The 20,296-nt window shown below is 47.2% G+C and overlaps 2 protein-coding genes and 1 long non-coding RNA gene across 5 annotated transcripts; 1 reads left to right on the top strand and 2 right to left on the bottom strand.

Annotated features, from left to right (window-relative positions):
• Nucleotides 1-216: 216 nt before the first annotated feature.
• On the bottom strand, nt 217-9,572 carry LOC309579806 (glutathione S-transferase theta-1). Of its 2 annotated transcripts, XM_082293298.1 has the most exons (6): nt 9,380-9,572; nt 9,220-9,276; nt 6,108-6,195; nt 4,818-4,968; nt 2,472-2,648; nt 217-1,466 (listed from the first exon to the last, which is right to left on the bottom strand). In XM_082293298.1, the coding sequence occupies exons 1-6, from the start codon at nt 9,489-9,491 to the stop codon at nt 1,266-1,268; spliced, it is 786 nt and encodes a 261-aa protein (XP_082149424.1). In that variant the 5' UTR covers nt 9,492-9,572; the 3' UTR covers nt 217-1,265. The 2 variants fall into 2 exon arrangements, with proteins under 2 accessions (XP_082149424.1, XP_082149423.1); XM_082293297.1 differs by having other exon boundaries at nt 9,220-9,572.
• Nucleotides 9,341-17,199, top strand: LOC309579808. Of its 2 annotated transcripts, none has more exons than XR_014226923.1 (4): nt 9,341-9,473; nt 14,633-14,803; nt 15,991-16,078; nt 17,068-17,199. It is a non-coding gene; the product is annotated as an uncharacterized lncRNA (long non-coding RNA). The 2 variants fall into 2 exon arrangements; XR_014226924.1 differs by lacking the exon at nt 9,341-9,473 and adding an exon at nt 14,407-14,502.
• LOC309579807 (glutathione S-transferase theta-1-like) lies at nt 14,411-19,700 on the bottom strand. The gene is made up of 5 exons (XM_082293299.1): nt 19,526-19,700; nt 16,714-16,801; nt 15,904-16,054; nt 15,190-15,366; nt 14,411-14,653 (listed from the first exon to the last, which is right to left on the bottom strand). The coding sequence occupies exons 1-5, from the start codon at nt 19,635-19,637 to the stop codon at nt 14,447-14,449; spliced, it is 735 nt and encodes a 244-aa protein (XP_082149425.1). The 5' UTR covers nt 19,638-19,700; the 3' UTR covers nt 14,411-14,446.
• Nucleotides 19,701-20,296: the final 596 nt, after the last annotated feature.

Here is a 20,296-nt window from a genome sequence, read left to right as displayed (position 1 = left end):
ATGAAGAGTTTTTTGGCAAGGATTTTAGGGTAAGGACAACAACTACTCATGAATGGAAATATACAGATATATTCTGCCAGTTTCTGCATCTTTTACAATTTGTTATTTTCAACTGAAAAAACTGGAAATGGTTGGATTTGCTCAGTTTTACCTCATAAATTGTGCTGCAATACAAAAGGATTTTCTATTTGAGCTATAACTGTGCAGAAACAAACAGCCAAGAGAAGAGCCCAAAAGCTCCAAAACAACTCTTTGCCCTTTTATTGTGATGCATGTGTTGCTCAATGCCACAAAATCTCTCTTATTACTTCAGCTGTGCAGGGTGACTTACTTGGTGAACTTCCATCCAAAACAGTCTCAGAAGAGTATGTCTGCATTTATTCCCTCCCTGCATTTTCTTGGAGAAATATGGATTGCTATTACAGTATTACCATAGAAAAAATCCCAATTTGTGTGCTGTTATATTCTCTTTCAAGAAAACACTGTGAATGTATTCTTTCAGGGTACTCCCTATATAATATCAGCACAGTATTTAGGTAGGCAATTATTCCAAGGCTGTGGCCAGCAGCAGCACAAATCTCCAAGAACAGCTGCTGCCACACATGTACTGGTAGTCAGAGCACCAACAGAACCCAGGGTTTCAGAAATCAAAAGCAGTGGTTAAACTGAAGAATTATAAAGATTCACAGTTGTAGATGAATACAAAGAAATTTCTCAAAGGAACTTCAAGGCAAATGGAAGTGTGGAATGTACATGGACAGCCAAGCAGGATGTCTCAACAATAAAACTTTTAAAATTTCTTTTTTTCACTTTTGTGAAGTAGTTTTGTGCTCATCTGTGCAGACACATGCTGGGAAGATGAGAATCAGACACACTTTGCAGTACAAATGTTAAAATCTCATGAAAACTATGACCCTCATCCTATTCAGTTCTTTAATGTTCCCAGTTTATAGGCTGGCTTGAATTCTGTCAGGCAATACTGTTCTTGTCTCTACCATCTCTGAGAAGACTGACACTGAAATAAAATCCAGATGCACGTTAAGTGACCTGTAGGGCCTCAGCCTTCTGTATAAATTTAATGTTTTAGGTCTTAAACTTTTCCCAGCTTCCACCCCCAAGGATACAAGAAAGACCTGGCCGGGGGGAAACATTCTGCAATTTCTGTGTTGGAATTACAGTGCTCTTTCCAGTTACATGTAGAAATGGATGTCAGAGAAGTTAAAAAGGAAAAAAAAAAGGCAGGAAAAATGCTAAAATAGGTTAATTCATTTCAACATCTTCATCAACACAGGTGCCAGTTGCTCTTTCAGCTGTGGATCGATTTGAATATTGCTCAGTTCTTTGATATTGAGGATCATCTCATGGGCTTGGAAAAAAAGCTCTTTCCCCACCGCATCCTCCACCCGCCTGCGCCACTCCCTCAGCCTGGGTCTGTCTTCAAAGATGTCACAACCAACTCCAACAGGCTGCAGAAAGGGAAGAGAGCAACAGTGAGGCTTGGGGCAGTCACTTCTTAACTGAGACAACAGGCACTAAAAGTGTACTTGCAGGTACAGGTAAAGAGGAAGTGCTCATACAGGAGCAGTAGAAAGGAGGGAAATCTCCTCTGCTTGGGTGTACCTGTCTGAGGGACACAAAAGCTAACCTGTATTTTAAAGAGCATTTACAAGTCAATTCCTGGAATAGCTATGAAGTGCAGCATAGATGACCACGTTCAGTGAGTGATTTTCAGCCACAACACTGAAGATGTGGTGGGCTGGCAGTTCCAGGGACCACTGCCCAGTGTGCAGTACAGAGTGCTGCATTACACAGCAACACCCAGCACAAAATGTTAAGTGTTTAACTGAACCAGTGTCCTAACTGACATAATCTACCCCCTTCTACTTTCTGCCTGTGCCACTCTCTGGAACACAATGTAGAGAAGCAGAACAGCTGTTTTTCAGTCCCTTGGACACTGAACCGGGAGAAAGAAATCACTGCTGGGCTGCAGGATCCAGGCCCTGGTGGGCTGGCAGAGAACAATCAGTTTGTCACAGACTTAATTTGATTACCTGTGTCTGAGATAAATTCTTTCATCTTCCAGACACAGCATGGGCAAGTACCATATTCTTGAATGATAGAAATATTCCTATACGGTTTTCTCATTTCATCAGACCTGTCTGCTATTGCTTCTCACTTACATATACTACCTCCTTCTCTGGAGGTTAAAAATAAAAGTCATTATAAAAAATGAAGAAGAGGTATTGCTAGAGATGAGAAACAAAAGAGATCTGTTGCAGCTAGCTTTTTTTTTTTTATTTTCACTGCTGTTCTGAACCCACTCCCACTCTCCCCATTGTCTTAGGCCAGTTCTGCTGAGATATGCTCTCACTTCTCCTTCTAGTGAAGTGTTACCACATGCTGCACCCTCCCTGCCCAGAAGCATCTGTTTTCCCTTGTGCTGACATTCCTTAGCATGCTCCAGCACTCACTTGCATCAGTTCCACAATGGCCACAAGATCTGCCAGGGAGATCTCATTCCCAATGATAAAAGCTTTGTCCTGCAGAAACCGCTCCTCAAATTGCTTCAGGGAAGTGGACAGCCCCTCCATAACCTCCTGGAGCTTCTCAGAAGGCAGTGGCTGCCCTGTGAAGAGGGGAATCAACACCTGAGGAGAGAAGGGACATAACAGAACAGATGACCATCTTCTCTGGTAGTCGTAACTTAAGTTATACCCCATGATTGTCAGTGACCTGCAATAAAGCTGCACAAGGGGATGGCACAGCTTCATGGACTGCAGCAGCTCCAAGGAGCTCCTGGACAGAGAGCACACAAGCAGTCCTAAGCAGCTGACCTGCCACGGTAGTGGCCTCCAGCTAATCAGCAGCAATATGTGGAACAAAATCAAGGATCCTCATCTTATTTTGTGCCTGGCAGCTGTGCCCTCCCACTCCACCCTGTTGGGATACAAAAGAAAAATGGGCAACAGCTCCAGGGAAGACAAATCTCTGCCACAGTCACCCCTGCTACATCCTCTGTTTCACCGGCAGCTGCCCACCTGCCAGCCACCCTGCTGTGGAACTGGGTGCTGAAGGCAGCTGCCTGTACCACAGTGATGGAGAGGAGGAATGGTGGTGGCTGTGGCAGGAGCATCGGAAGGACTAGAACGCATCAACACTGGCTGGAGAGACAGAAATGGCTTCCTCCGTGTGACAGCAGCCAGCAAGGCTGGCAGTGGCCAACATCATTTTTACATGACCCTTTCTGTGGCCTGCCAGGCATCATTCTTTAAACCACTAGAAATTTTTCCAGAGCAATCACATAACTGCAGTCCTTGTGTCTACACAAACTTGCTGGCACTGGGGGTAGTTGCCTTTCCACAACATTTTTCACCAGTGACAGAGGTGTATGCACCACTGGAGCCTGCAGTGTTTCACGGCCATGCTGCCTTTACCTTCCACAGCTAAAGAAGTATAGTTTATTTAGAAAATCAGAATTAGAGATACAAATTTCAGTCAGTGCAAGTGGACTGAATTTCTACTTACTGCTAGTATATTCAACAGTTCAAGTTGGGATTGCTTAATCCAAGCCAGGATTTTGGCCAAACACATGTGGAATCTATTTCATCAGAAAATTCATGGCCAGTTGTATTCCTAAGTGATTCCAATTATGCATGACGGGATTTTTGGGTAAAATCAGTTGAAACAGCATCTTCTTCCTTTTCCTTATCTCAGGGCAGTCTGTCTTCTCCCATTTCTAACTAGTATGCTTCTCTTACGTGGTGGCTTTATATGTTTCCATATTTACAGTTATTCTGAGGACCTTTTCTGCATCTGGGTTATCTAATCATCAGCAGCAGCAATTAGCTGGATTTCCTTCCCTTGGAGCACTGCACTGACAGCCTGCAGAGGCTGGAAGAAACTGCTTCTTGTATGAATCTGACTCATATTTGAATTGCTTCTCTGCACTCTATAGCCAAAAAATCAAATACCAATAAATTCAAGAAGATGAATGAGTCCTGATACGCTTTGTTAGGCACAAAGAAGGGCAAATTTTACAATGAAGGAATGAAGTTCTTACCTGTTTACTAGCAACCCTGATTTCATCTGAAATTCCGTACCACAGTTGTCCTTGCAGGACTATATTTGCACCTAGGTCTCTCTAAGGATAGTTGCATTAACTGTCTGGTGAGTTGGCTGGAAATAGGTGTCCAGCAAAATATCATCTAATACTAAATGATTTTCTGGCTCAGGGTTAATCAGTTAATTTTGCTTAAATGTTAATTGACCTGACTACACTGAGTAAAGAAAATCTGCCTCTCAGTGTCTCTCCTCTCTGTCCCTGAGCCTATTTCAGAGAAGCACATAAGTGTGCTAGAATCAGAAGGCTCCTTCTGGATTTCCACACTAATGTGGCTGCAGGGACTTGTATGAAGAATGCAAGTCTTTCTGCTTCCAGCAATAAAACACATGATCACCAAAGCCAGACTTTGCCTATGTGCATACTCTGCACAGCTGTGCAGTGGAGGAGAGGCCCTTGGAAGCAATACTGTTACATATTGGCTCACAAATCCAGGCAGTGGAAGTCTGTTGGGTTTGAGATCTTCTGTGCCAGACCTTCTTTAAGGGAAAAAACTGAAATGGCCAACGCTGCTTTTGCCAAATCCTGACGTTGATCAGTTTGGAACAGCTCCCTCGCCCACAGCTCCTTTCAGCTAGGAATGGCCCACGTTTGTTGTTTCAGCATGACAAACGGTCTCTGAATTGGGGCTTTTAAAATGCTCAGTATTCTCACAGGAAAACATTACTTTACTCACATTTTTACATTGTCTCCTTACCTTGATCCACATGGTCTTAGGAGCATTAGCCCGGATGTTAGCATGGTGCCAGGAGAGGTACTCATCTACCCGGGCCCGTTTTTGTATGTCTGAGGGGTACCAGTGGTCGGGAGTGTTGTACTTTCGACTCAGATACAGCAGAATGGCAGTGCTGCTCATGCATCAACAGGAGACAAGAAAGGGGGCAGGCAATTATGATGCAGAATACTTTTGCCTAAGCTCCCTTTCCTGCCTCTTCTCAGCTTGCTGCTGCCACTAAAAAGCATTCAGATCAGGATTTCCAGTGGAGTCTAGGGACCTTATAAAGGCATCTAATTCATGTTGACATCAGTGGCCCTTAGTCACCTTAGCTTCCATGAAAACTTTAACCTGCAGGAAAATCACAGAACTGTTCCCGTCCACCATCATGCTGCTGGACAGTACTGGGGTAAACAAACAATAAACCTCCATGATCATCTATCAGTGATGGTAACTCCACTTGCTCCTTGACTGTTCTGACCCATCTCTCTGAGACCTGTGCTGTTTCCGTGCTTGTGTACTAAATGAAACTCTCTGATAGGTTATGCTGCCTTTTCATCAGGTCTGTCTCCAGCATGCAGCTTCCACTGAAGTCAGTGGAAATCTCAGCAAGGAAACCCTACAGAATCTTTTTTGTGTTTGTCCAGATATTTATACTTTCACTAACTGGCAGAAGTCAGAGGGAAAAATATCTTAGTCATCTGCAACAATACTTAGGCTATTACTACAAAAAAAAGATGCCACAGAAAATGTGCTGACAAAATGGAAGAAAATGCAGACACCCTTACCTGATACTACTATAGTTCAATTGTTTCAATATTATGACATCATTAACCAGTCTCCATATTAATCTTTTAATGTAAAGCCTAAATTTTATCTGTGTAGATGTTCACTCAGCCTTTATGACTAATTGTACAGTCACCCCAAGACACTAATTCAGATAAACAGAATTCTTTCCTAGAGTAAAAGGGATTTCCTTTCCTAGGGTTGAAAGGATTTTTATAAGCTTTCAACATCTCCCAGAAATGTTTATAATCCCATTTTGAGGTAAGTGCATTCAGGATGAGATGAAGCAGCTAAGTCAGTTGAGTTGTTTACATTCTGAAAGATAATTCAAACAGAAAGTGGAAAGAGATCAAATGAGGTTATACTATTAAAAATAACCAGCATGTTCATATATTCTGTGATCCTTAAATATTCCACAGGAATGACGTCTTCTGAATGCAGCACAGATTGCTGTTACACAAGGAAGTCTAAGGACTGAGTTCTTACCATTCTGCAAGGGTGAAGTCTCCATCCTTCAGTGCTGGTACTTTCTTCAAGAGGCTCACTTTGCCAGCACCTTCACTATTTGATGGCCCTAAGAACACGAACAGACAAGTCTGAGGTTAGAAGTGTATCTGCCAGTGCCTGATAAATGAAATACCTGCAGCCAGCTGGATGATCAGTGAACTGTGTGAGGTTTTCCCAATATGGTCGTAGCTCACAATCGAAAGGTAATGAAATGGCAGAGGGCAGTCAGCTCAGGCTGGGCACATGGCATGGAGCAGTTTATATTTCTATACAGGAGTTCTCTTGCTGGCTCAGGTACCAGGATACTTGCAAAACTTACTGACAGAGTGGACATTCGCTAGGGGCAGGGAAGCTCAGACACTGGACTACTCCTGACTCTGTGTTATTCCTGGCTCTGCATGTCAACCTACTTCTAACAGGAAAACACAGGAGGGAGACACCATTCTGTAAGAATTTAAACTCCACAGTCCCTTGGAGGAATTAACAGCTGACTATCTAATCAGGCTTTCAGGCTTTCAGTTTCCCACTGCTGGCACAGGACATGCCACTCAGCAGTTAAATGCCAGGGAATTGCACAACAGCCCAGGAACACCTGAGTAAGAAAAGCTGTGAGGAATTTGTTTGCTTTGCTTGTTTTAAGTGCTACTGAGAAGGAGACATGACAAATAAGGTGCAAATCCTGATCAAATCAGCATGACCAGCAGGAGGTCTTGTACAAAAATCACTTTGCTCAAAAAAAGACAAGAAAAAGGATCATTAACTTACAGTGATCTCCATCTCTAAGAACTATTTGTACCCATTGAGGAAGCAGCAGCAGTGTCTACATTACTGGACAAATGTGCAGTAGGAAATAGTCTCCAGGAAATAAAACCAGTCTCTGGACAAAAAAGTTTATTTGCAGCTGGTTTGAGACGGGGTCAGAGAAGGCAGGTTGCTGCATTACAATTACAGACTGCTTTCTGTTACATCGATTTCATATAACGAGTTAATTCAAGCAGAGCATACATTACCACTTGTTCTCCTTTCTAGCTGACTAGCCTCTACCGTATTTCTTCTTTGAGAAGTGGGTTTTCTAAAAATTCCAGTGTAAGTAGCTTCATCAGAGACTAGGGTTTACATTTATCTGCTATTTGAAGGGATTCAAATCCACATCTTCCATTTCATTAGGAAAAGTCTCTGGCTACCTGCTGTGATGATGGCTTCCACCTTAGCTGGGTAAGAGGTTCCATCTGCACAGCAGAACCAGGCAACACTGTCAAGAGAGGCAGGAAGCCCTAGGTAGGGCTTCTTAAAAATAATAGCCTGACAAAAAGCGCAAGTTAAGCGTAATAATTGAGAAAATTGAGTCTAAAAATAAAAATGTCGAAAAATCAAGCCAGCGGGCAAAGTACTGTATGCCTCACCCCCACGAATTGTATCACAGAAACAGCAAGGCAAATACTTGTAAATCTACTGTCATGCAAGGAGTTGCTCAGGGAAGGTGCTTTGTTTTATGCTTTTAGAAGGTCTCCAAAGGCCAGTGGTCATCACACACCCAGCTCTGGTGAGATCTGTAGTGTTCAGTTGGTCTTTGGAAAAATGCAGTAGAAAGTTGCCAGTCAGTAATGCTTACAGCTAACAAGCAGTCCCTTGTCAGACCCAGCTATTTGGTTGTCCTGCTGTCTGTGTTTATTATCCAGGACAGCAGGAAACTAAGAAAAAAGGATATGAGAAGCAAGCAGTGGGTGAGGGCAGCCTGAATCAGATTTCAGACAGCTTTCATCATACAGAAATCCTAGCAGGAATACTGAGCATATTTGTTCCCTGATGGGGCAAACATGTCATTATAGCAGGTTGGACAGTAGGTCAGTGTCAGTTAGACAGCGTGCACCACAGCCCAGGGATGGCATCATTTACTTTGGTTTGTACAGGGTCTTTGCACATAGACACAAAAGACCTGTGCTGAGACTCTGTGACTGAGCTGTGAACTGGTAAATGCCTTGGTGTGAACACTAACTCCAGGCTGCTTCATTAGGATCCACTGTTTATTGTATGAAAATAGAGACTAATATTTGTATTTGCAGTTTAGCAGAGTTTAAGCTTGTGCCTCTCTTCCAGCCAGCAGAGCCAGCCTTTTTGTTTAGTGGTATTAGGCGACCCATCTTTATCATTCCTGTGATGCTGGCTTGAGTTATGGTTAACATCAGTTGTATCTGGGGTAATTAGTTCTTGATGACCCCCAAGGATGGATGGAGATATATAGATATATACACACACAGTGTGTATTGCTAGGCTTTGAGGTGTAACTTTAACAAGCAGAGTATACACAGTCAAAAAGCAGGGCAGGCTGCACACATGAGGAAATCTTAAGCGTAAGTCATAGTGCAGGGAAGGAGGTTTATTGGTGGGTGAAAAGAGCAGTGGAAAAGATTTTATGCAAATAGAAGGGGAAAAATCCCACTCTATTTGCCAATCATGTACCTGCCTAATCATCTCCCCAGCCAAGGGTTTCCAAGTAATATGCTTCGCCTTAGGCACAAAAGTAACAATTTACTAGGAAAACGCAACATTTAACTGGGCAATAGTCATACAGTTGGACGAGCCTGAACAGCTGAGTGTTTCTGCAACGTACAGCATTCCCAGAGCACTCCTCGGCTGTCACTGTGACTAATTTGCTTGAAATGGCTAGAGGAACATTCCTTGGAGAGCCTCAAAAATAGGTGCAACAGAGCTACGGGACTGCTCCGGGAACGGGAGCCGCACGGTCAAACCACTGCGTTCAGTGCCCCTGGGCAGCGCAGGGATTCAGCATCAGTCGGGTGACCCTGAGAGCTCGTCCTTCCCTCCCACCGGACTGAAGGACGCGGTGCTGCTCCTGTGCCGGGAGGCGAAGGGGCTCCCCCGGGGGCCGTGAGAGCAGACCCCCGCCAGGTCCAGGGCCGCAGCGGCGGGCTCAGCCCGGCCCCCGCCCGGGGATCGCGTTACAGCGCCGAGCGCTCGCGGGGCCCGTCCGGTCCCTCCCCGCCCGCGGGGCCACCTCCCGCGGACAGGCTCGGCCAAGCAGGGCCGGTGCCCGGCGCAGGGACCCTCCCGTCCCCTGCTCTGCCCTCACCTGCGCGGGGCTGCTCCGCGCCGCTCCCCGCCGCCGGCTTCTTCCCCAGCACCGAGTCTGCCAAGAGCCAAGAGAGGGGCTGAGCCCGCGCCCCGCCGGGCTGCGCCCGCCCCGGCCCCGCCGCCTCAGGGCAGCGCGGCGGCGGCCGCGCCCGTCCCACCTTTGAACAGCTCCACGTGCTTAAACTCGAAGGGAATGTTGTTGCTCCGGGCGAAGATGTAGATGGAGCGGCAGGGCTGCGAGAGCAGGTCCAGGTACAGCTCCAACCCCATTCCGACCCGGCCTGCCCTGCGAGGAGCTCCCGCGGCTCTGCCGCCGAGCCCCCGGAGCCGCCCTGCATGGGCCGGCGGGGGCCGAGCCGCGCCGGGCGGGAGCGCCCTCCGTCCCTCCCTCCTTCCCTCCCTCCCCCGGGCCGCGCCGGGCGGGGGGCGGCAGCGGCGGCCTTGCGGGGCGGGGGCCGGAGGGAGCGGGGTCTGCGCCGTAGGGAAACCGCGGAACGCCACTCTCCTTCAGGGCGCGGACTGCAGAGTGCCGGAGGACCCCAGGAGAGCCCCCCTCGGCCGAGGCAGGGGCGGGGAGGCACGGCCGGAGTTGGGACAGGGGTTACAGAGGTCCCCTTCCCACAGCGTCAGGCGGCTCTGGCCCGCTCTGGCTGCCATCGTGTCCATTCATTTTCCTTCAGGAAGGGAAGGTAACATGTGAGTAGTGACAAACTGCGAGTAACGGTCAATGACCAGCCTCAAAACAGAGGCTGGAACTAAGCAGTAAGGGAGAGGGGGCTGTCACTCCCCTCCAGAGCCTTGGCTGGAACCGCAGGGACTCGGGAGCCACTCTCACCCACAGCATCCCACTATGACTCTCACAAGGTAAATGCTGAGTTTTGTAACACAGTTCTGCAGGGTTGTGCTACGCTGCAGACTGGGCCTTTGCACAATGTCCTCTAAGCCAGTGTTAATTATGCACCGCCAGACCTCAGTATGGTTTTCAGTCCAGAACATAATTCTTTGGTCACATAATCTCTGCCAAGTGCTGCAAGGTGACATCTGAATGGCAGTGAAGTGCGGAGGACTTCTGTGTGGGCATTACGTCTGCGTACTCACTCGAAGTGACTTTCCTCTCTCCCTGGTATTTGTCACTTCAGATTTTCATGCAAGTGGAGGAGAACTAAAGAAGTTTAGACTCAATTCAAGCCCTTGCACTGAGCCCACAGCCTTTCACAGCTGTGTGATTCAGGAAGGTGATGTGCTGGCTGAGTACAGGGACTTCTGGGACTCTGGGAGACAGACCAGCTGAACCACTCAGGGCAAAGTCACCCCCAATCAAACCCACCTCAGCTGCGCTGACATCTTGCTATCAGTGTTGTGCCAGAGAGCTTGTATGTCACACAGAAATCTTTAGAAAGACCCGTGGGAATCTCAGGGAGAGGAAACTGGAGGATCAGTTGCTCTTTTTCTTGTGCAAAGGGTTGTGAAAAGGCTTGGGTACTGAGCTGGGAGCTTGTGGACTAGATAAATTACAAACTGGAACACTTCCAGGGGTTTAGAACTTTCAGATTTAGAAGAGCACTGTAAGAATGTTTCAGTTTCTTAGCCAGAACAGGAAGAGAGGCTGTGCACACCCTTCACTTCCCCTGCAGCACAGTTCACCCTCTAGAGCACCTGCATCCAGCACCAATATGCTGGAGATTACAGCTCATAGAGTATTGTGGCAGGTGCTTGAGTTCAAACTCCTTCAGTGCAAAGGAATCTTAAATGTTAAGGGAGTGGGGAAGAGGAGCATGAAAGTGGCTCTGCACAGGTAATAGTCTGAGAAGTCTTTGTGCTTCAAAGTGCTTCCGTGTCCCTACTCTGATATATCGAGAAGAGTGTTGATCTCAGCAGTGTGCAGCAATGTTAGCAGTGTGAGTTCACTTTGCTCCTTTATTCATGGTTCGGTTGATCCATTAGTCCTATCTGAACTTCAAAGATATTTTCATGTGCCTCCTGGAAATGTTCCTTCCTTAAGTTTTTCTCCAATGTGCTGACTGCACTGCACAGCCCACATAACCAAAGAGGTATTTTTATCTGGTTGTATTATAGGCCATTTGATTGATTATTCCTGGCTCCAGGCTAGTGTTTCTAGCACTGTATTTTCATTTGACTCCATCACCTCAAAGACTATTTTTCCTGCCTTTATGTCCTCTGTCAGCATTTTGGAAACAGGACAAGACAGAAAAAATGCATTAAGTTTTGTAGTTTATTTCTTAATCATTTAGAGAAAGTCTCAGGATGTTTTTCTGTTTTTTTAAACATTCCTCCTATTTTGTTTGTTACAGCTTCATTTTATTCCAGAAATCACAGGTTCTCACTTATTTCCAAATAGCCCTGGCAAGAATTGAGGAAATTGAATCAAACATGTTTGGTTAAGCTGACAGTGCAGGTGTAACCCCTCTCCATTTTCAGGGTGAAAGGGGAGTGGACAGTCAACAGACCTTGTACCAAAGCAAGCAAAACTCTTGCACAATCTGTTGGGTTTTGGTAGGCAGCTTCTAGGGCTTTCAATTTGGGAACTGTAACCAAACAAGATCCAATGACACAAAGGAGCAAAATGCGGAGGTGGAGGGATAGAAAAAGGCAAAGTACAAGGATGAGCAGCCTTATCTCCACAATTCAGAGCAAAAAACAAGGCAGATTTATCTAACTCTGTGGCCATCCAAGGAGTTACTCTAGGGAGGTGCTTTGTCCAGTGGGAACAGAAGGGCCCAAAATGCCACTGGGTCAGTGCATACATGCCAGGCAGAAACTATGGGAAAAACAATTTAAAATCTCTTCTTGCCACCATGACCAGGCTGGAGTGAGGCAAGTGTACTTATGCTTTGTGAAACAGCAGTGGAGGAGCATGAAAAAGCCAGCTCTGAACATAGTTGCAGCTTGGTTTTGAAGGCAGCTGTCCTTGCAGGAGTGCACAATGGGTGACATTTAAGGAACTTGTGCCTCATTCCAACAAGCAGAAAATTGGCTCAAGACTCTTACGCAGAGCTCTTGTGATACAAGTATCATAAATAAAAAAGTTTTAAAAGGACACTTTATTTGCCTCGGCTTGTGCAATGGTTTGCATGCAGAACAGCCCTATCTGGAGATTCTGCTGGGAAATGTGTATCACAAAAGGCTTTGCTCCTAAGTCCATTTTGAGATCTGTCAAGATTAGCACCCTGCAAAATAGACTCTTGGTTTTGATTATTCCTCTGCTCTGCTTATACTTGAACAGAAGGGGTGGGAAATATTTATGATTCTGGTAGAAGTTTGCTCTCTACAAGAAAGGGAAAGATGAAAGTCAGGGAAAGTACAAAGGTGCCAACAGCAGAGTGCAGCGAGGCTGGACAGCCGTAGTGAGGCAGCGAAGGTACCTCTTTAATTGCAGGTGTGTAGAGCAGCCCAGCTGGTAACTGTGGTAAAGCTGCAGTTAGAGGGAAGGAAGTGGTTGGTGGTACAATGTAAACAGCTCTTGAGGCTCAGCACTGCTGGCAACACAAGCAGGATGGCGTTGTCAGGGATTGCTGCTCAGGCACCAGTCATGCAAGCACTCTTAGGGCCAGAAGAGAGCTGCTGTCATTGACTTTACTCACTGGCATGCAACAGGCCCTTCCAACAAATTTACCAATAAAAAATCAGGTAAAAAGACAAATATCCTTGTATGCGTCAGCACTGAAAGTGACAGTTTGAGGGCAGATGTTCCTTTTCACCACTGACATTGAGGATTTCCTGTAGGTTGGAAAGATGGAAAGTAAAGAGACCAGCCTGCAGGCATGTGCATTGCAAACCGTGGTTCATGTGGCCTTTTGAACTAAAGGGCAGGTTTACTCAGGAAACAAACAGAAAAGCCAGCTGGCTCATTCCCCAAAAACAGTAGATCCAACTGAAAGAATGTGTGAGACTTTGAGCAGCTACATTCACCATTTCTGAGCACTGTAATAACTTGACTTGCATTCAGATGACTGACATCTTACACCCAGCATACTGCACAGCTTTCGTCGTGGATGGTGCAACCAGCAGCAGAGACAGACTTCCAGATACAACCACAGCTTAACAAGGAGGGGAGACAAACAATTCTGCACACTGGAACCCTCCTCATGGAGGCCTGTACTTGGAAATGGGAGGTCACAGGGACAGGAGAACAGAAAAGCAGGAGGGGCACAAAGGGACAGAGGCAAGAGGTTATGAAGGGTGCTGCACAGGTGTGGAGGATGACTCGATGTCCACTTCCTTCCAAATCCAAACAGAGCTACAACACCTGGCAAATACAGCCATTGGCTTTATGGAGGATCTGACAATACTGAAGAGCAGTGGAGCATTAACTATGTTTGGGACATTACTCAGCTCATGTACCGAGCTCTCTGTTCATCAGGGCTGGCCAGCATAGCTTCCTCTGCTACCTGTGCTAGGCCAGCCACCACACCGCTCAGTCTGACAGCCCAGTCAGAATGGTTTCTGCTGAGCTGACAAACCACTCTGGGAAAGGGACAGACCACTGATGTAGCTTGGAGAGGGGACTGTGTGGTTGGCAGCAGCTTGACCAAGAAAAGCAGGTTTTTTTCCACTGTGCAGGATGGCCTTTGTAGAGTGTAGCATGAGTCTCTGGGTGAGCTTTATTGATTCTGTCCTTCCCAAAAGCTGGAGGCATTCCTTGGATACTAGCACAGCTCCCTGCACCTGGGCACTGTGTCCCTTTGCTCTCCCAGGTGACGCAGCAGCATCTAGTGGCCAGGTGTTTCCAGAGCCCTGGCCTGGGTCCTGGCTTGTCTCTGTCCTAAAGAGCAAAAATCTTCCAGAAGACTGTTTTCACTTTGCAAAGGGAAAACCATCTACTACAATGATTTTTCCAGTTCTGCCATACCCTCAGGAAACCTTTGGTCTGGCCTGGAAAACTCAGAACAGAGATGGGAGAGCAGCTCTGCTGCCCCTATTTGCACACAGACTGAATCACCTCAGCCCTGAAACAGATCCAGTGGTGCTGGAGCATGGAAAAAAAAGCCTACAGGGCTACGGTTCCCATGCTGCAGTGGACAAGAGGGAAAAGCAGCTCATGGCAGTCTAAGATGTATTTTTCTTCCCTTCTAAGTTGCAGAAAGGCTGTGAATGAAGAGAAGTGCACTTTGTGGAATGGTGTTTCTGTATGATTTTTAGAAGAAATGCTGAAAGACGACAATAAAGCCTTCAGAAAATAATCCATTTTATTAGAGCATTACCCTCTAATTCTGGCTGACCTGCTTTAGGAGCTGCTGCTTGAAATTCTCCATCATCTCAGGTGCAAACTGATCAGCAGTCATGTTCTTAATGTTCATGATCTCTTTGTGGGCTTCCTGGAAAAGCTGCTTCCCCACAGCTTCTTCCACCCGCTTGCGCCACTCCATTAACTTTGGCCTCTCCTCAAACAGGTCGTAACCAGCACACACGGGCTGCAGAGACAGACACAGCACCCAGGAGTGAGGCAAACATGGCATTTACCACGGATGGGACCAAATGAAAGATGGATATGCTTCTGGCTCAAGGCAGCAGACAGTCATGAGGTTAGGTGGAGCTCATCTCTGGCTCTTAGGTCATAGGAGGTAAGTGGTGACATCCTCAGCAGCTGCTGTCCCTTGGGACGTGCAGCAAAGAGCTCTGCCATGGCTAACCCAAGAACGGTCTAACACAGAACACGGAAGTCCATGCACACCAACACAGCTCTTCCAAATATCTGTACTTTCCTGTCTAGTTTGTAATTTACCTTTCTTTCTTGATGAATTCGGTCCATATTTCTATAGAAAGAACTGTTTCATCAAAGTAGGTGTTCTTCCCTGGCAAACTTAATTGTGGTCAAAGTCACAAAGGAACAAGACTTAACCCCACGGAAGATCTGCCATTACAGCGGTGGGGGTGCAGCAGCCACTCCTTGGCCGGGCCTGCCCACAGCCTGACTCACATATCCAGCAGTGCTGGGGTTGATGCTCACCTGCATGAGCTCCACCAGTGCTACAAGGTCTGCCAGGGAGATCTCGCTGCCTGCGATGAAGAGCTTGTCCTGCAAGAACTTTTCCTCAAACTGGTTCAGGGCAACGTTCAGCTCCTCAGTAGCAAACTCCAGTTTCTCTGGAGGAAGTGGCTGGCCTGTGAGGAGAGGCAACAGCACCTGGCAGGGAGAAGAAACAAGATGTGTATGTGTTTCCTTCCAAATCTAGTCATCACACTCTCACTGCCACCTTCTGAGGTTCCCTCACCAGCCATGCACTAGAACAACCAGAACTGCTCATCAACCTTGCCAGGTTAACATTAAATGTCAGTCATTACTTCCTGCCTCTCCTTGTCTGCTGCCTAGAAATCTGAAAATTCAACCACAAGAGTCTCCTCTCAAGGGAAGACTGTATCATCTGCCAGCAACTGTGTTTTGTTTTCCAGAGGGAGGTTGGTATTTTCCATGGAGCCGAGCAGCCAGCACTGAGCTGTGTCTGGTGGGAGCTGCTCACCCAGGATGTGTTTGCTCTGGACCTTTGGCTGCAGCATGAAGGATCCAGGGCACTTCAGTTAGGCTCCCTTCAGCAGCCAAGTCAGTTTTGTTCCTATCTGTCATCTGGCTTGTACATTTGCTTAGAGAGGCCCTGCACACAGGCAGGCAGGCCATTTAACTTACAGTTCTTAGCTCATAAGTTTTGACATGTCATGGTTTTACCTTGGTTAAGAACAACTTGCTTCCCTTCGCACGGATGTTGGCATGCTGCCAGGACAGGTATTCATCAACCCTAGCCCTTTTTTGCAGGTCAGATGGGTACCAGTGATCAGGAGTCTTGAATTTCTGGACGAGATACAGGAGGATTGCAATGCTGCCCAGAGAGCAAGACAGACTGGTAAGCTGATCATCTGAGATTAAAGGACCTCATCCTTTCTTCCCCCCCCCAATTTTGCACTGCTGGACAAGCAGACACACAAACCTGATTGGAGTCAGGCAGAAGTTTAGCGGGGCATAGCACAGGAGAGAGTTTGTGCTGGCTTAACCAGCTGCTTGTGGACAGCAATTACCTGATATGAGATAATTGCCCAGTGAGACAGGTGTGGTCTGCTGGCACAGTTACCCCATCAACATTTTTGAGCAAATAGAAGCTGCAGAATGAGTTTATACCAAATCTGAGCTTCACGTTGCCTGGCCATCCAGGAGCAGGTGCTTTATGTCAGATGTCCTGCACTGACCTACAGCCTCCAGCTGCAGGCAGAGAGCAGGAGGACATGTGGACAGGTATTTAAGCTCAGAAACACCGCTTACAAAGTAGCAGAGGAGCTCCAAGCAGCAGCTTTTTCTACTATTAATGCTGTTCAAGCTGCTTACATGTGATAGCTTTTCTTGAAACACAGGTTTGTACAAGTGGAACATAGGATAGGAATGAGACAAAAAACTGCCTGGACTGGAGTCCCAGCAGTACACTGGCAATCCAAGCATTGGGATAAACAATACTGCAGTAGGGGATTGAGTTTATTTGAACCTCACCTCTCTGCTAAGGTGAAAGAACCATCCCTTAGTGCAGGCACCTTCATCAGGACATTCACCTTCTGGAACTCCTCTGTCTTGTGCTGCCCTGAGGAGGGAAATGAGAAGTTTTACTTGGCAGGGATACTCAGGACCTGTTTGTAAACACCTCAGCAGTTTGTGGGGGCCATCTAGTTTCAAGTTGGTTTTGATTGTACAAATAGAGTTTTGTATCAAGTTTACAACCAATGAATAAGTGCTGCAGGGCGAGTAGGGGGATAGTCCTATGGTATCAGCTTACTTGCTTATTGCCTGCATACCAGACCCACCTCTTCACCAAGGGCAGGATGGTTAGGAGTCCTTTCATACCAACAGCACTTGACAGCTTGGGGCTCTATCCACTTCAAGTTTGTGCCTGGAGGTACCTGTCCTGTACAAACCCAGAGGGAGCAGCAAGCACCTTGGAGGAAAAGGATCTCACTATCAGAAATATGAACAACAAGGACAGTGAGAAAGCAGATAATTTTTTTTTCTGGAAGATAATGTAATTTATATTCAAGTTGCTTTTTAAAATCCACAGATGAAAATAAATTCCTGTGATTCCATATAAAGTCATGGGTACTTCATTACAGATCTTTCAATTATCTCCTGTGCATTTTGTGTATCTTTTGTCAGAGCAAATATGGATTTGAGGTTGCTTTTAAGCTACCTTGTAGGTCCTCCCTGAAAAGCAGGCAGAGTGAATCTGACAGGAGAAGGTGCTTTGTTCATCTGAGGTCTCAGTGTACTCCTTTATGTCTGAAACCGGTCCCAGCAGCCTTGTTTTATGTGACTTGTTAGTGACAGCCTGTTCCAGCCACTCGCTTCGGTCACATGTGGCTGCCTGGCTATTCAAGCCTCTCTAAAGTGTAACTAACCCTGTGCCATGCCCTGCTATGTGAGCCATCTGAGAATCTGTGTGCCAGAGGAGATGCTCTGGAAGCAAACTTAGCTTTTCTAGTACCTGGCAAACCTGATTTGTGACTATTCCCCTGTCACTTGGCTTGCAGCCCATCTCCCCTACCCCTTTCAAAAAGATGAAGTGTGCAGATTCCAGGTCTTCAGGTGTCCTTTGAATGTCATGTGATTCCTATCCATTCTCACTCTTTCTACCCCTTTCATTGACCCCTGCCCTACTGGGGGCCCAAGAGCTTTTCTGGGGCATCACATTTAACCCACCACCTCAATTCTGAGTATCAGTTCTGTCACCTTGACCTTATAAACTGTGCAGTGACAGGTACCAGTGCAGGTACTTGGAGAGGTTCCCCATGGCATGGGAGGTGCATGCTCTGCAGGAATGGGATGAGATGCACCCAAATCACCCATCTTAAATTCACAGGCCAAAAGCAGGCACTGTTGCCAAGGGGCACAGAGCATTGGAATCTGTGATTTAATTCACTTTCCTTTCTCTCACTTCCCCTATACCTACATTTCAGTTGTTCCATTCTCTTTGGTGCTCTCATTCCTTGCCTGCCAGTCTCCTCTCTTTTGCTCCAGTGTCTCACCACAACAGTTAATTTATTGGGAAAGAAGGGGAAGGACACAAGATGAGCCAGCCCCCAGCTACAAACAATTGCAAAAATTTTTGCTATGAGACAAGTGGGAGGAAAGCCACAGTAAGGTACAACCAGCGCACAGCTAAGGTGTGCAGGGGAACACCCAAAAACTCAACCACAGCATGTCTGAGGTTTGTCTCAAGTTGGAGCCTTTTTCATTCCTTTATCAATTCCAGCCCCAGGAGCCTTCTCATCTTTCATTGTCTTTAAGCATTACTTACTGAGGCCTTTTTATGCCCCATACATTAATTTCAAATCCAGCAGATTTCTGGAAAGGTTGAAGGATAGCTTTTACCAGCTTCAATTACAAAGAAAGAAGATACAGATCTTTGGGTCTCCTTTGGTGAAAACACACGATACCCTTTGGACAGGCTCCTACCAGTTATCGGTTGGTTTTAACCCAACTAAACCACCTCCCTTCTTCATTTCTCAGTGTTCAGATTACTGGCAGCTGCACTGTCTCGCTCCACAGCCTTCACAAGCTGGTCCTCAACCCTCTCAAAATAACCTGACCACAAACTGCTTGAGCCAATGGAGCCCCCAGAGGGGCAGCCTTACCCCTGCCCTGCCCTACCTACACATGGGGACAGCTCAGCAAGCTGGTGCAGGAGGAGCCTCCCAAGGGGGTGTTAACCCCTGCCAAGAGGAGAAGAGTTGCTCTACAGCAACTGCTGCTGCTTACCAGAGCAAAAATTTTTTCTAAGTTAAGGTAATGAACAAGAACCACACATCTAAGCTGTCCTCGCCCATATGTGAACGTCCCATCTCTGCAGCTTTTTGTTTCCCATCTAAATCGGGAATGCCTCAGACCTGGGACATACTGAGCACTTCTTAGAAAAGCATCTCTTTTTTCAGAGACACATTTTCTGCTGGGGTGGGGCCGATTTCAAAGATAATCACACGCCTTTGCAGTGTCCTGTTTGCTGCGGAGGAGCACAGGCACTGTAATCAGTATTTAAAAAACAGGGTTGCATTGAAGAATTAGGTATTGTTTCTGTGTAGGCACCAGAAACCCTCTGCAGCAGGAGGGCCACCCCACCCTCTCTCAGCATCTCGCACTGATGGGGATGGTGAGTAACCCACTTGCTTCCACCCGCGGGCTGGCATCAAGCATCTCCCCCGGGAGTGGCCAAGGGACCCCGGGTGCCGGCGCGGGGAGCAGCGGGGCACCCGCTAACCGAGGGGCTGGGACCGCCTGGGGCACAGGGGCCCCCCCGCCGCCCCCTGGCCCCGCTCACCCTTAGCCAGCTGCACCCGCTTGAACTCGAAGGGGATGTTGTTGCTCCGGGCGAAGATGTAGAGCGCCCGGCAGGGCTGCGAGAGCAGGTCCAGGTACAGCTCCAGCCCCATCCTGTCGCTGCTGCTGCTGCTGTGGCTGCCGGCGCCTGGTCTTGTCCCGGCCCGTCCCGGCCCGTCCCGCCAACCTTGCTCCCGCCCTGGCCGGGGCGGGGCGACAGCGCCCTGCCCTCCGCAACTTCATCAGGGCGGTGCCTAACTCATAGGACATGGGGGTGGCACTTTCAGGGTGAAGTCTCAACTAGGCTCTGCCACCTTACATCTGATCTCTGGCTTGTCCCAATAACTGCCCTTAATCCCTTAATGATAAAGAAACAACAGCCCGGCTGAGAGGGCGTGAGTGCTTAAGAGGCAGATCCTGGTTTTGCCTCTGGGAGCTCACAGCTCTTGCACAAGAGGACTTCCCATTCCTGTGACTCCAGTACCAGCCCAGACACCCATGCTATAGAAAAACAAATGAAGAGCAAGCAGTCACAGCAGGAAAACAGACACTGCTTCATTGCTATAAAACAGCCTTGCTCCTATCTTCACAAGATTCAACCACCTTCCCCAAACCCCATTCCTCCAAGATTCCCAGCGTTCAGTAATGTATTACTAATGCCTGCATACATTTATTTTGCTTTGCAAAACAATAGGCCAGAGCTGGAACCATTCCTGCTGAAGGAAAAGCAACCCTTGGAGAGTTGTTACAGGCCACAGCTACATGGCAGCTT

This window comes from Coloeus monedula (assembly GCF_965178545.1).
Source record: "Coloeus monedula genome assembly, chromosome: 18".
Taxonomy (NCBI): domain Eukaryota; kingdom Metazoa; phylum Chordata; class Aves; order Passeriformes; family Corvidae; genus Coloeus; species Coloeus monedula.
This window is presented reverse-complemented; position numbering and strand designations above follow the sequence as displayed.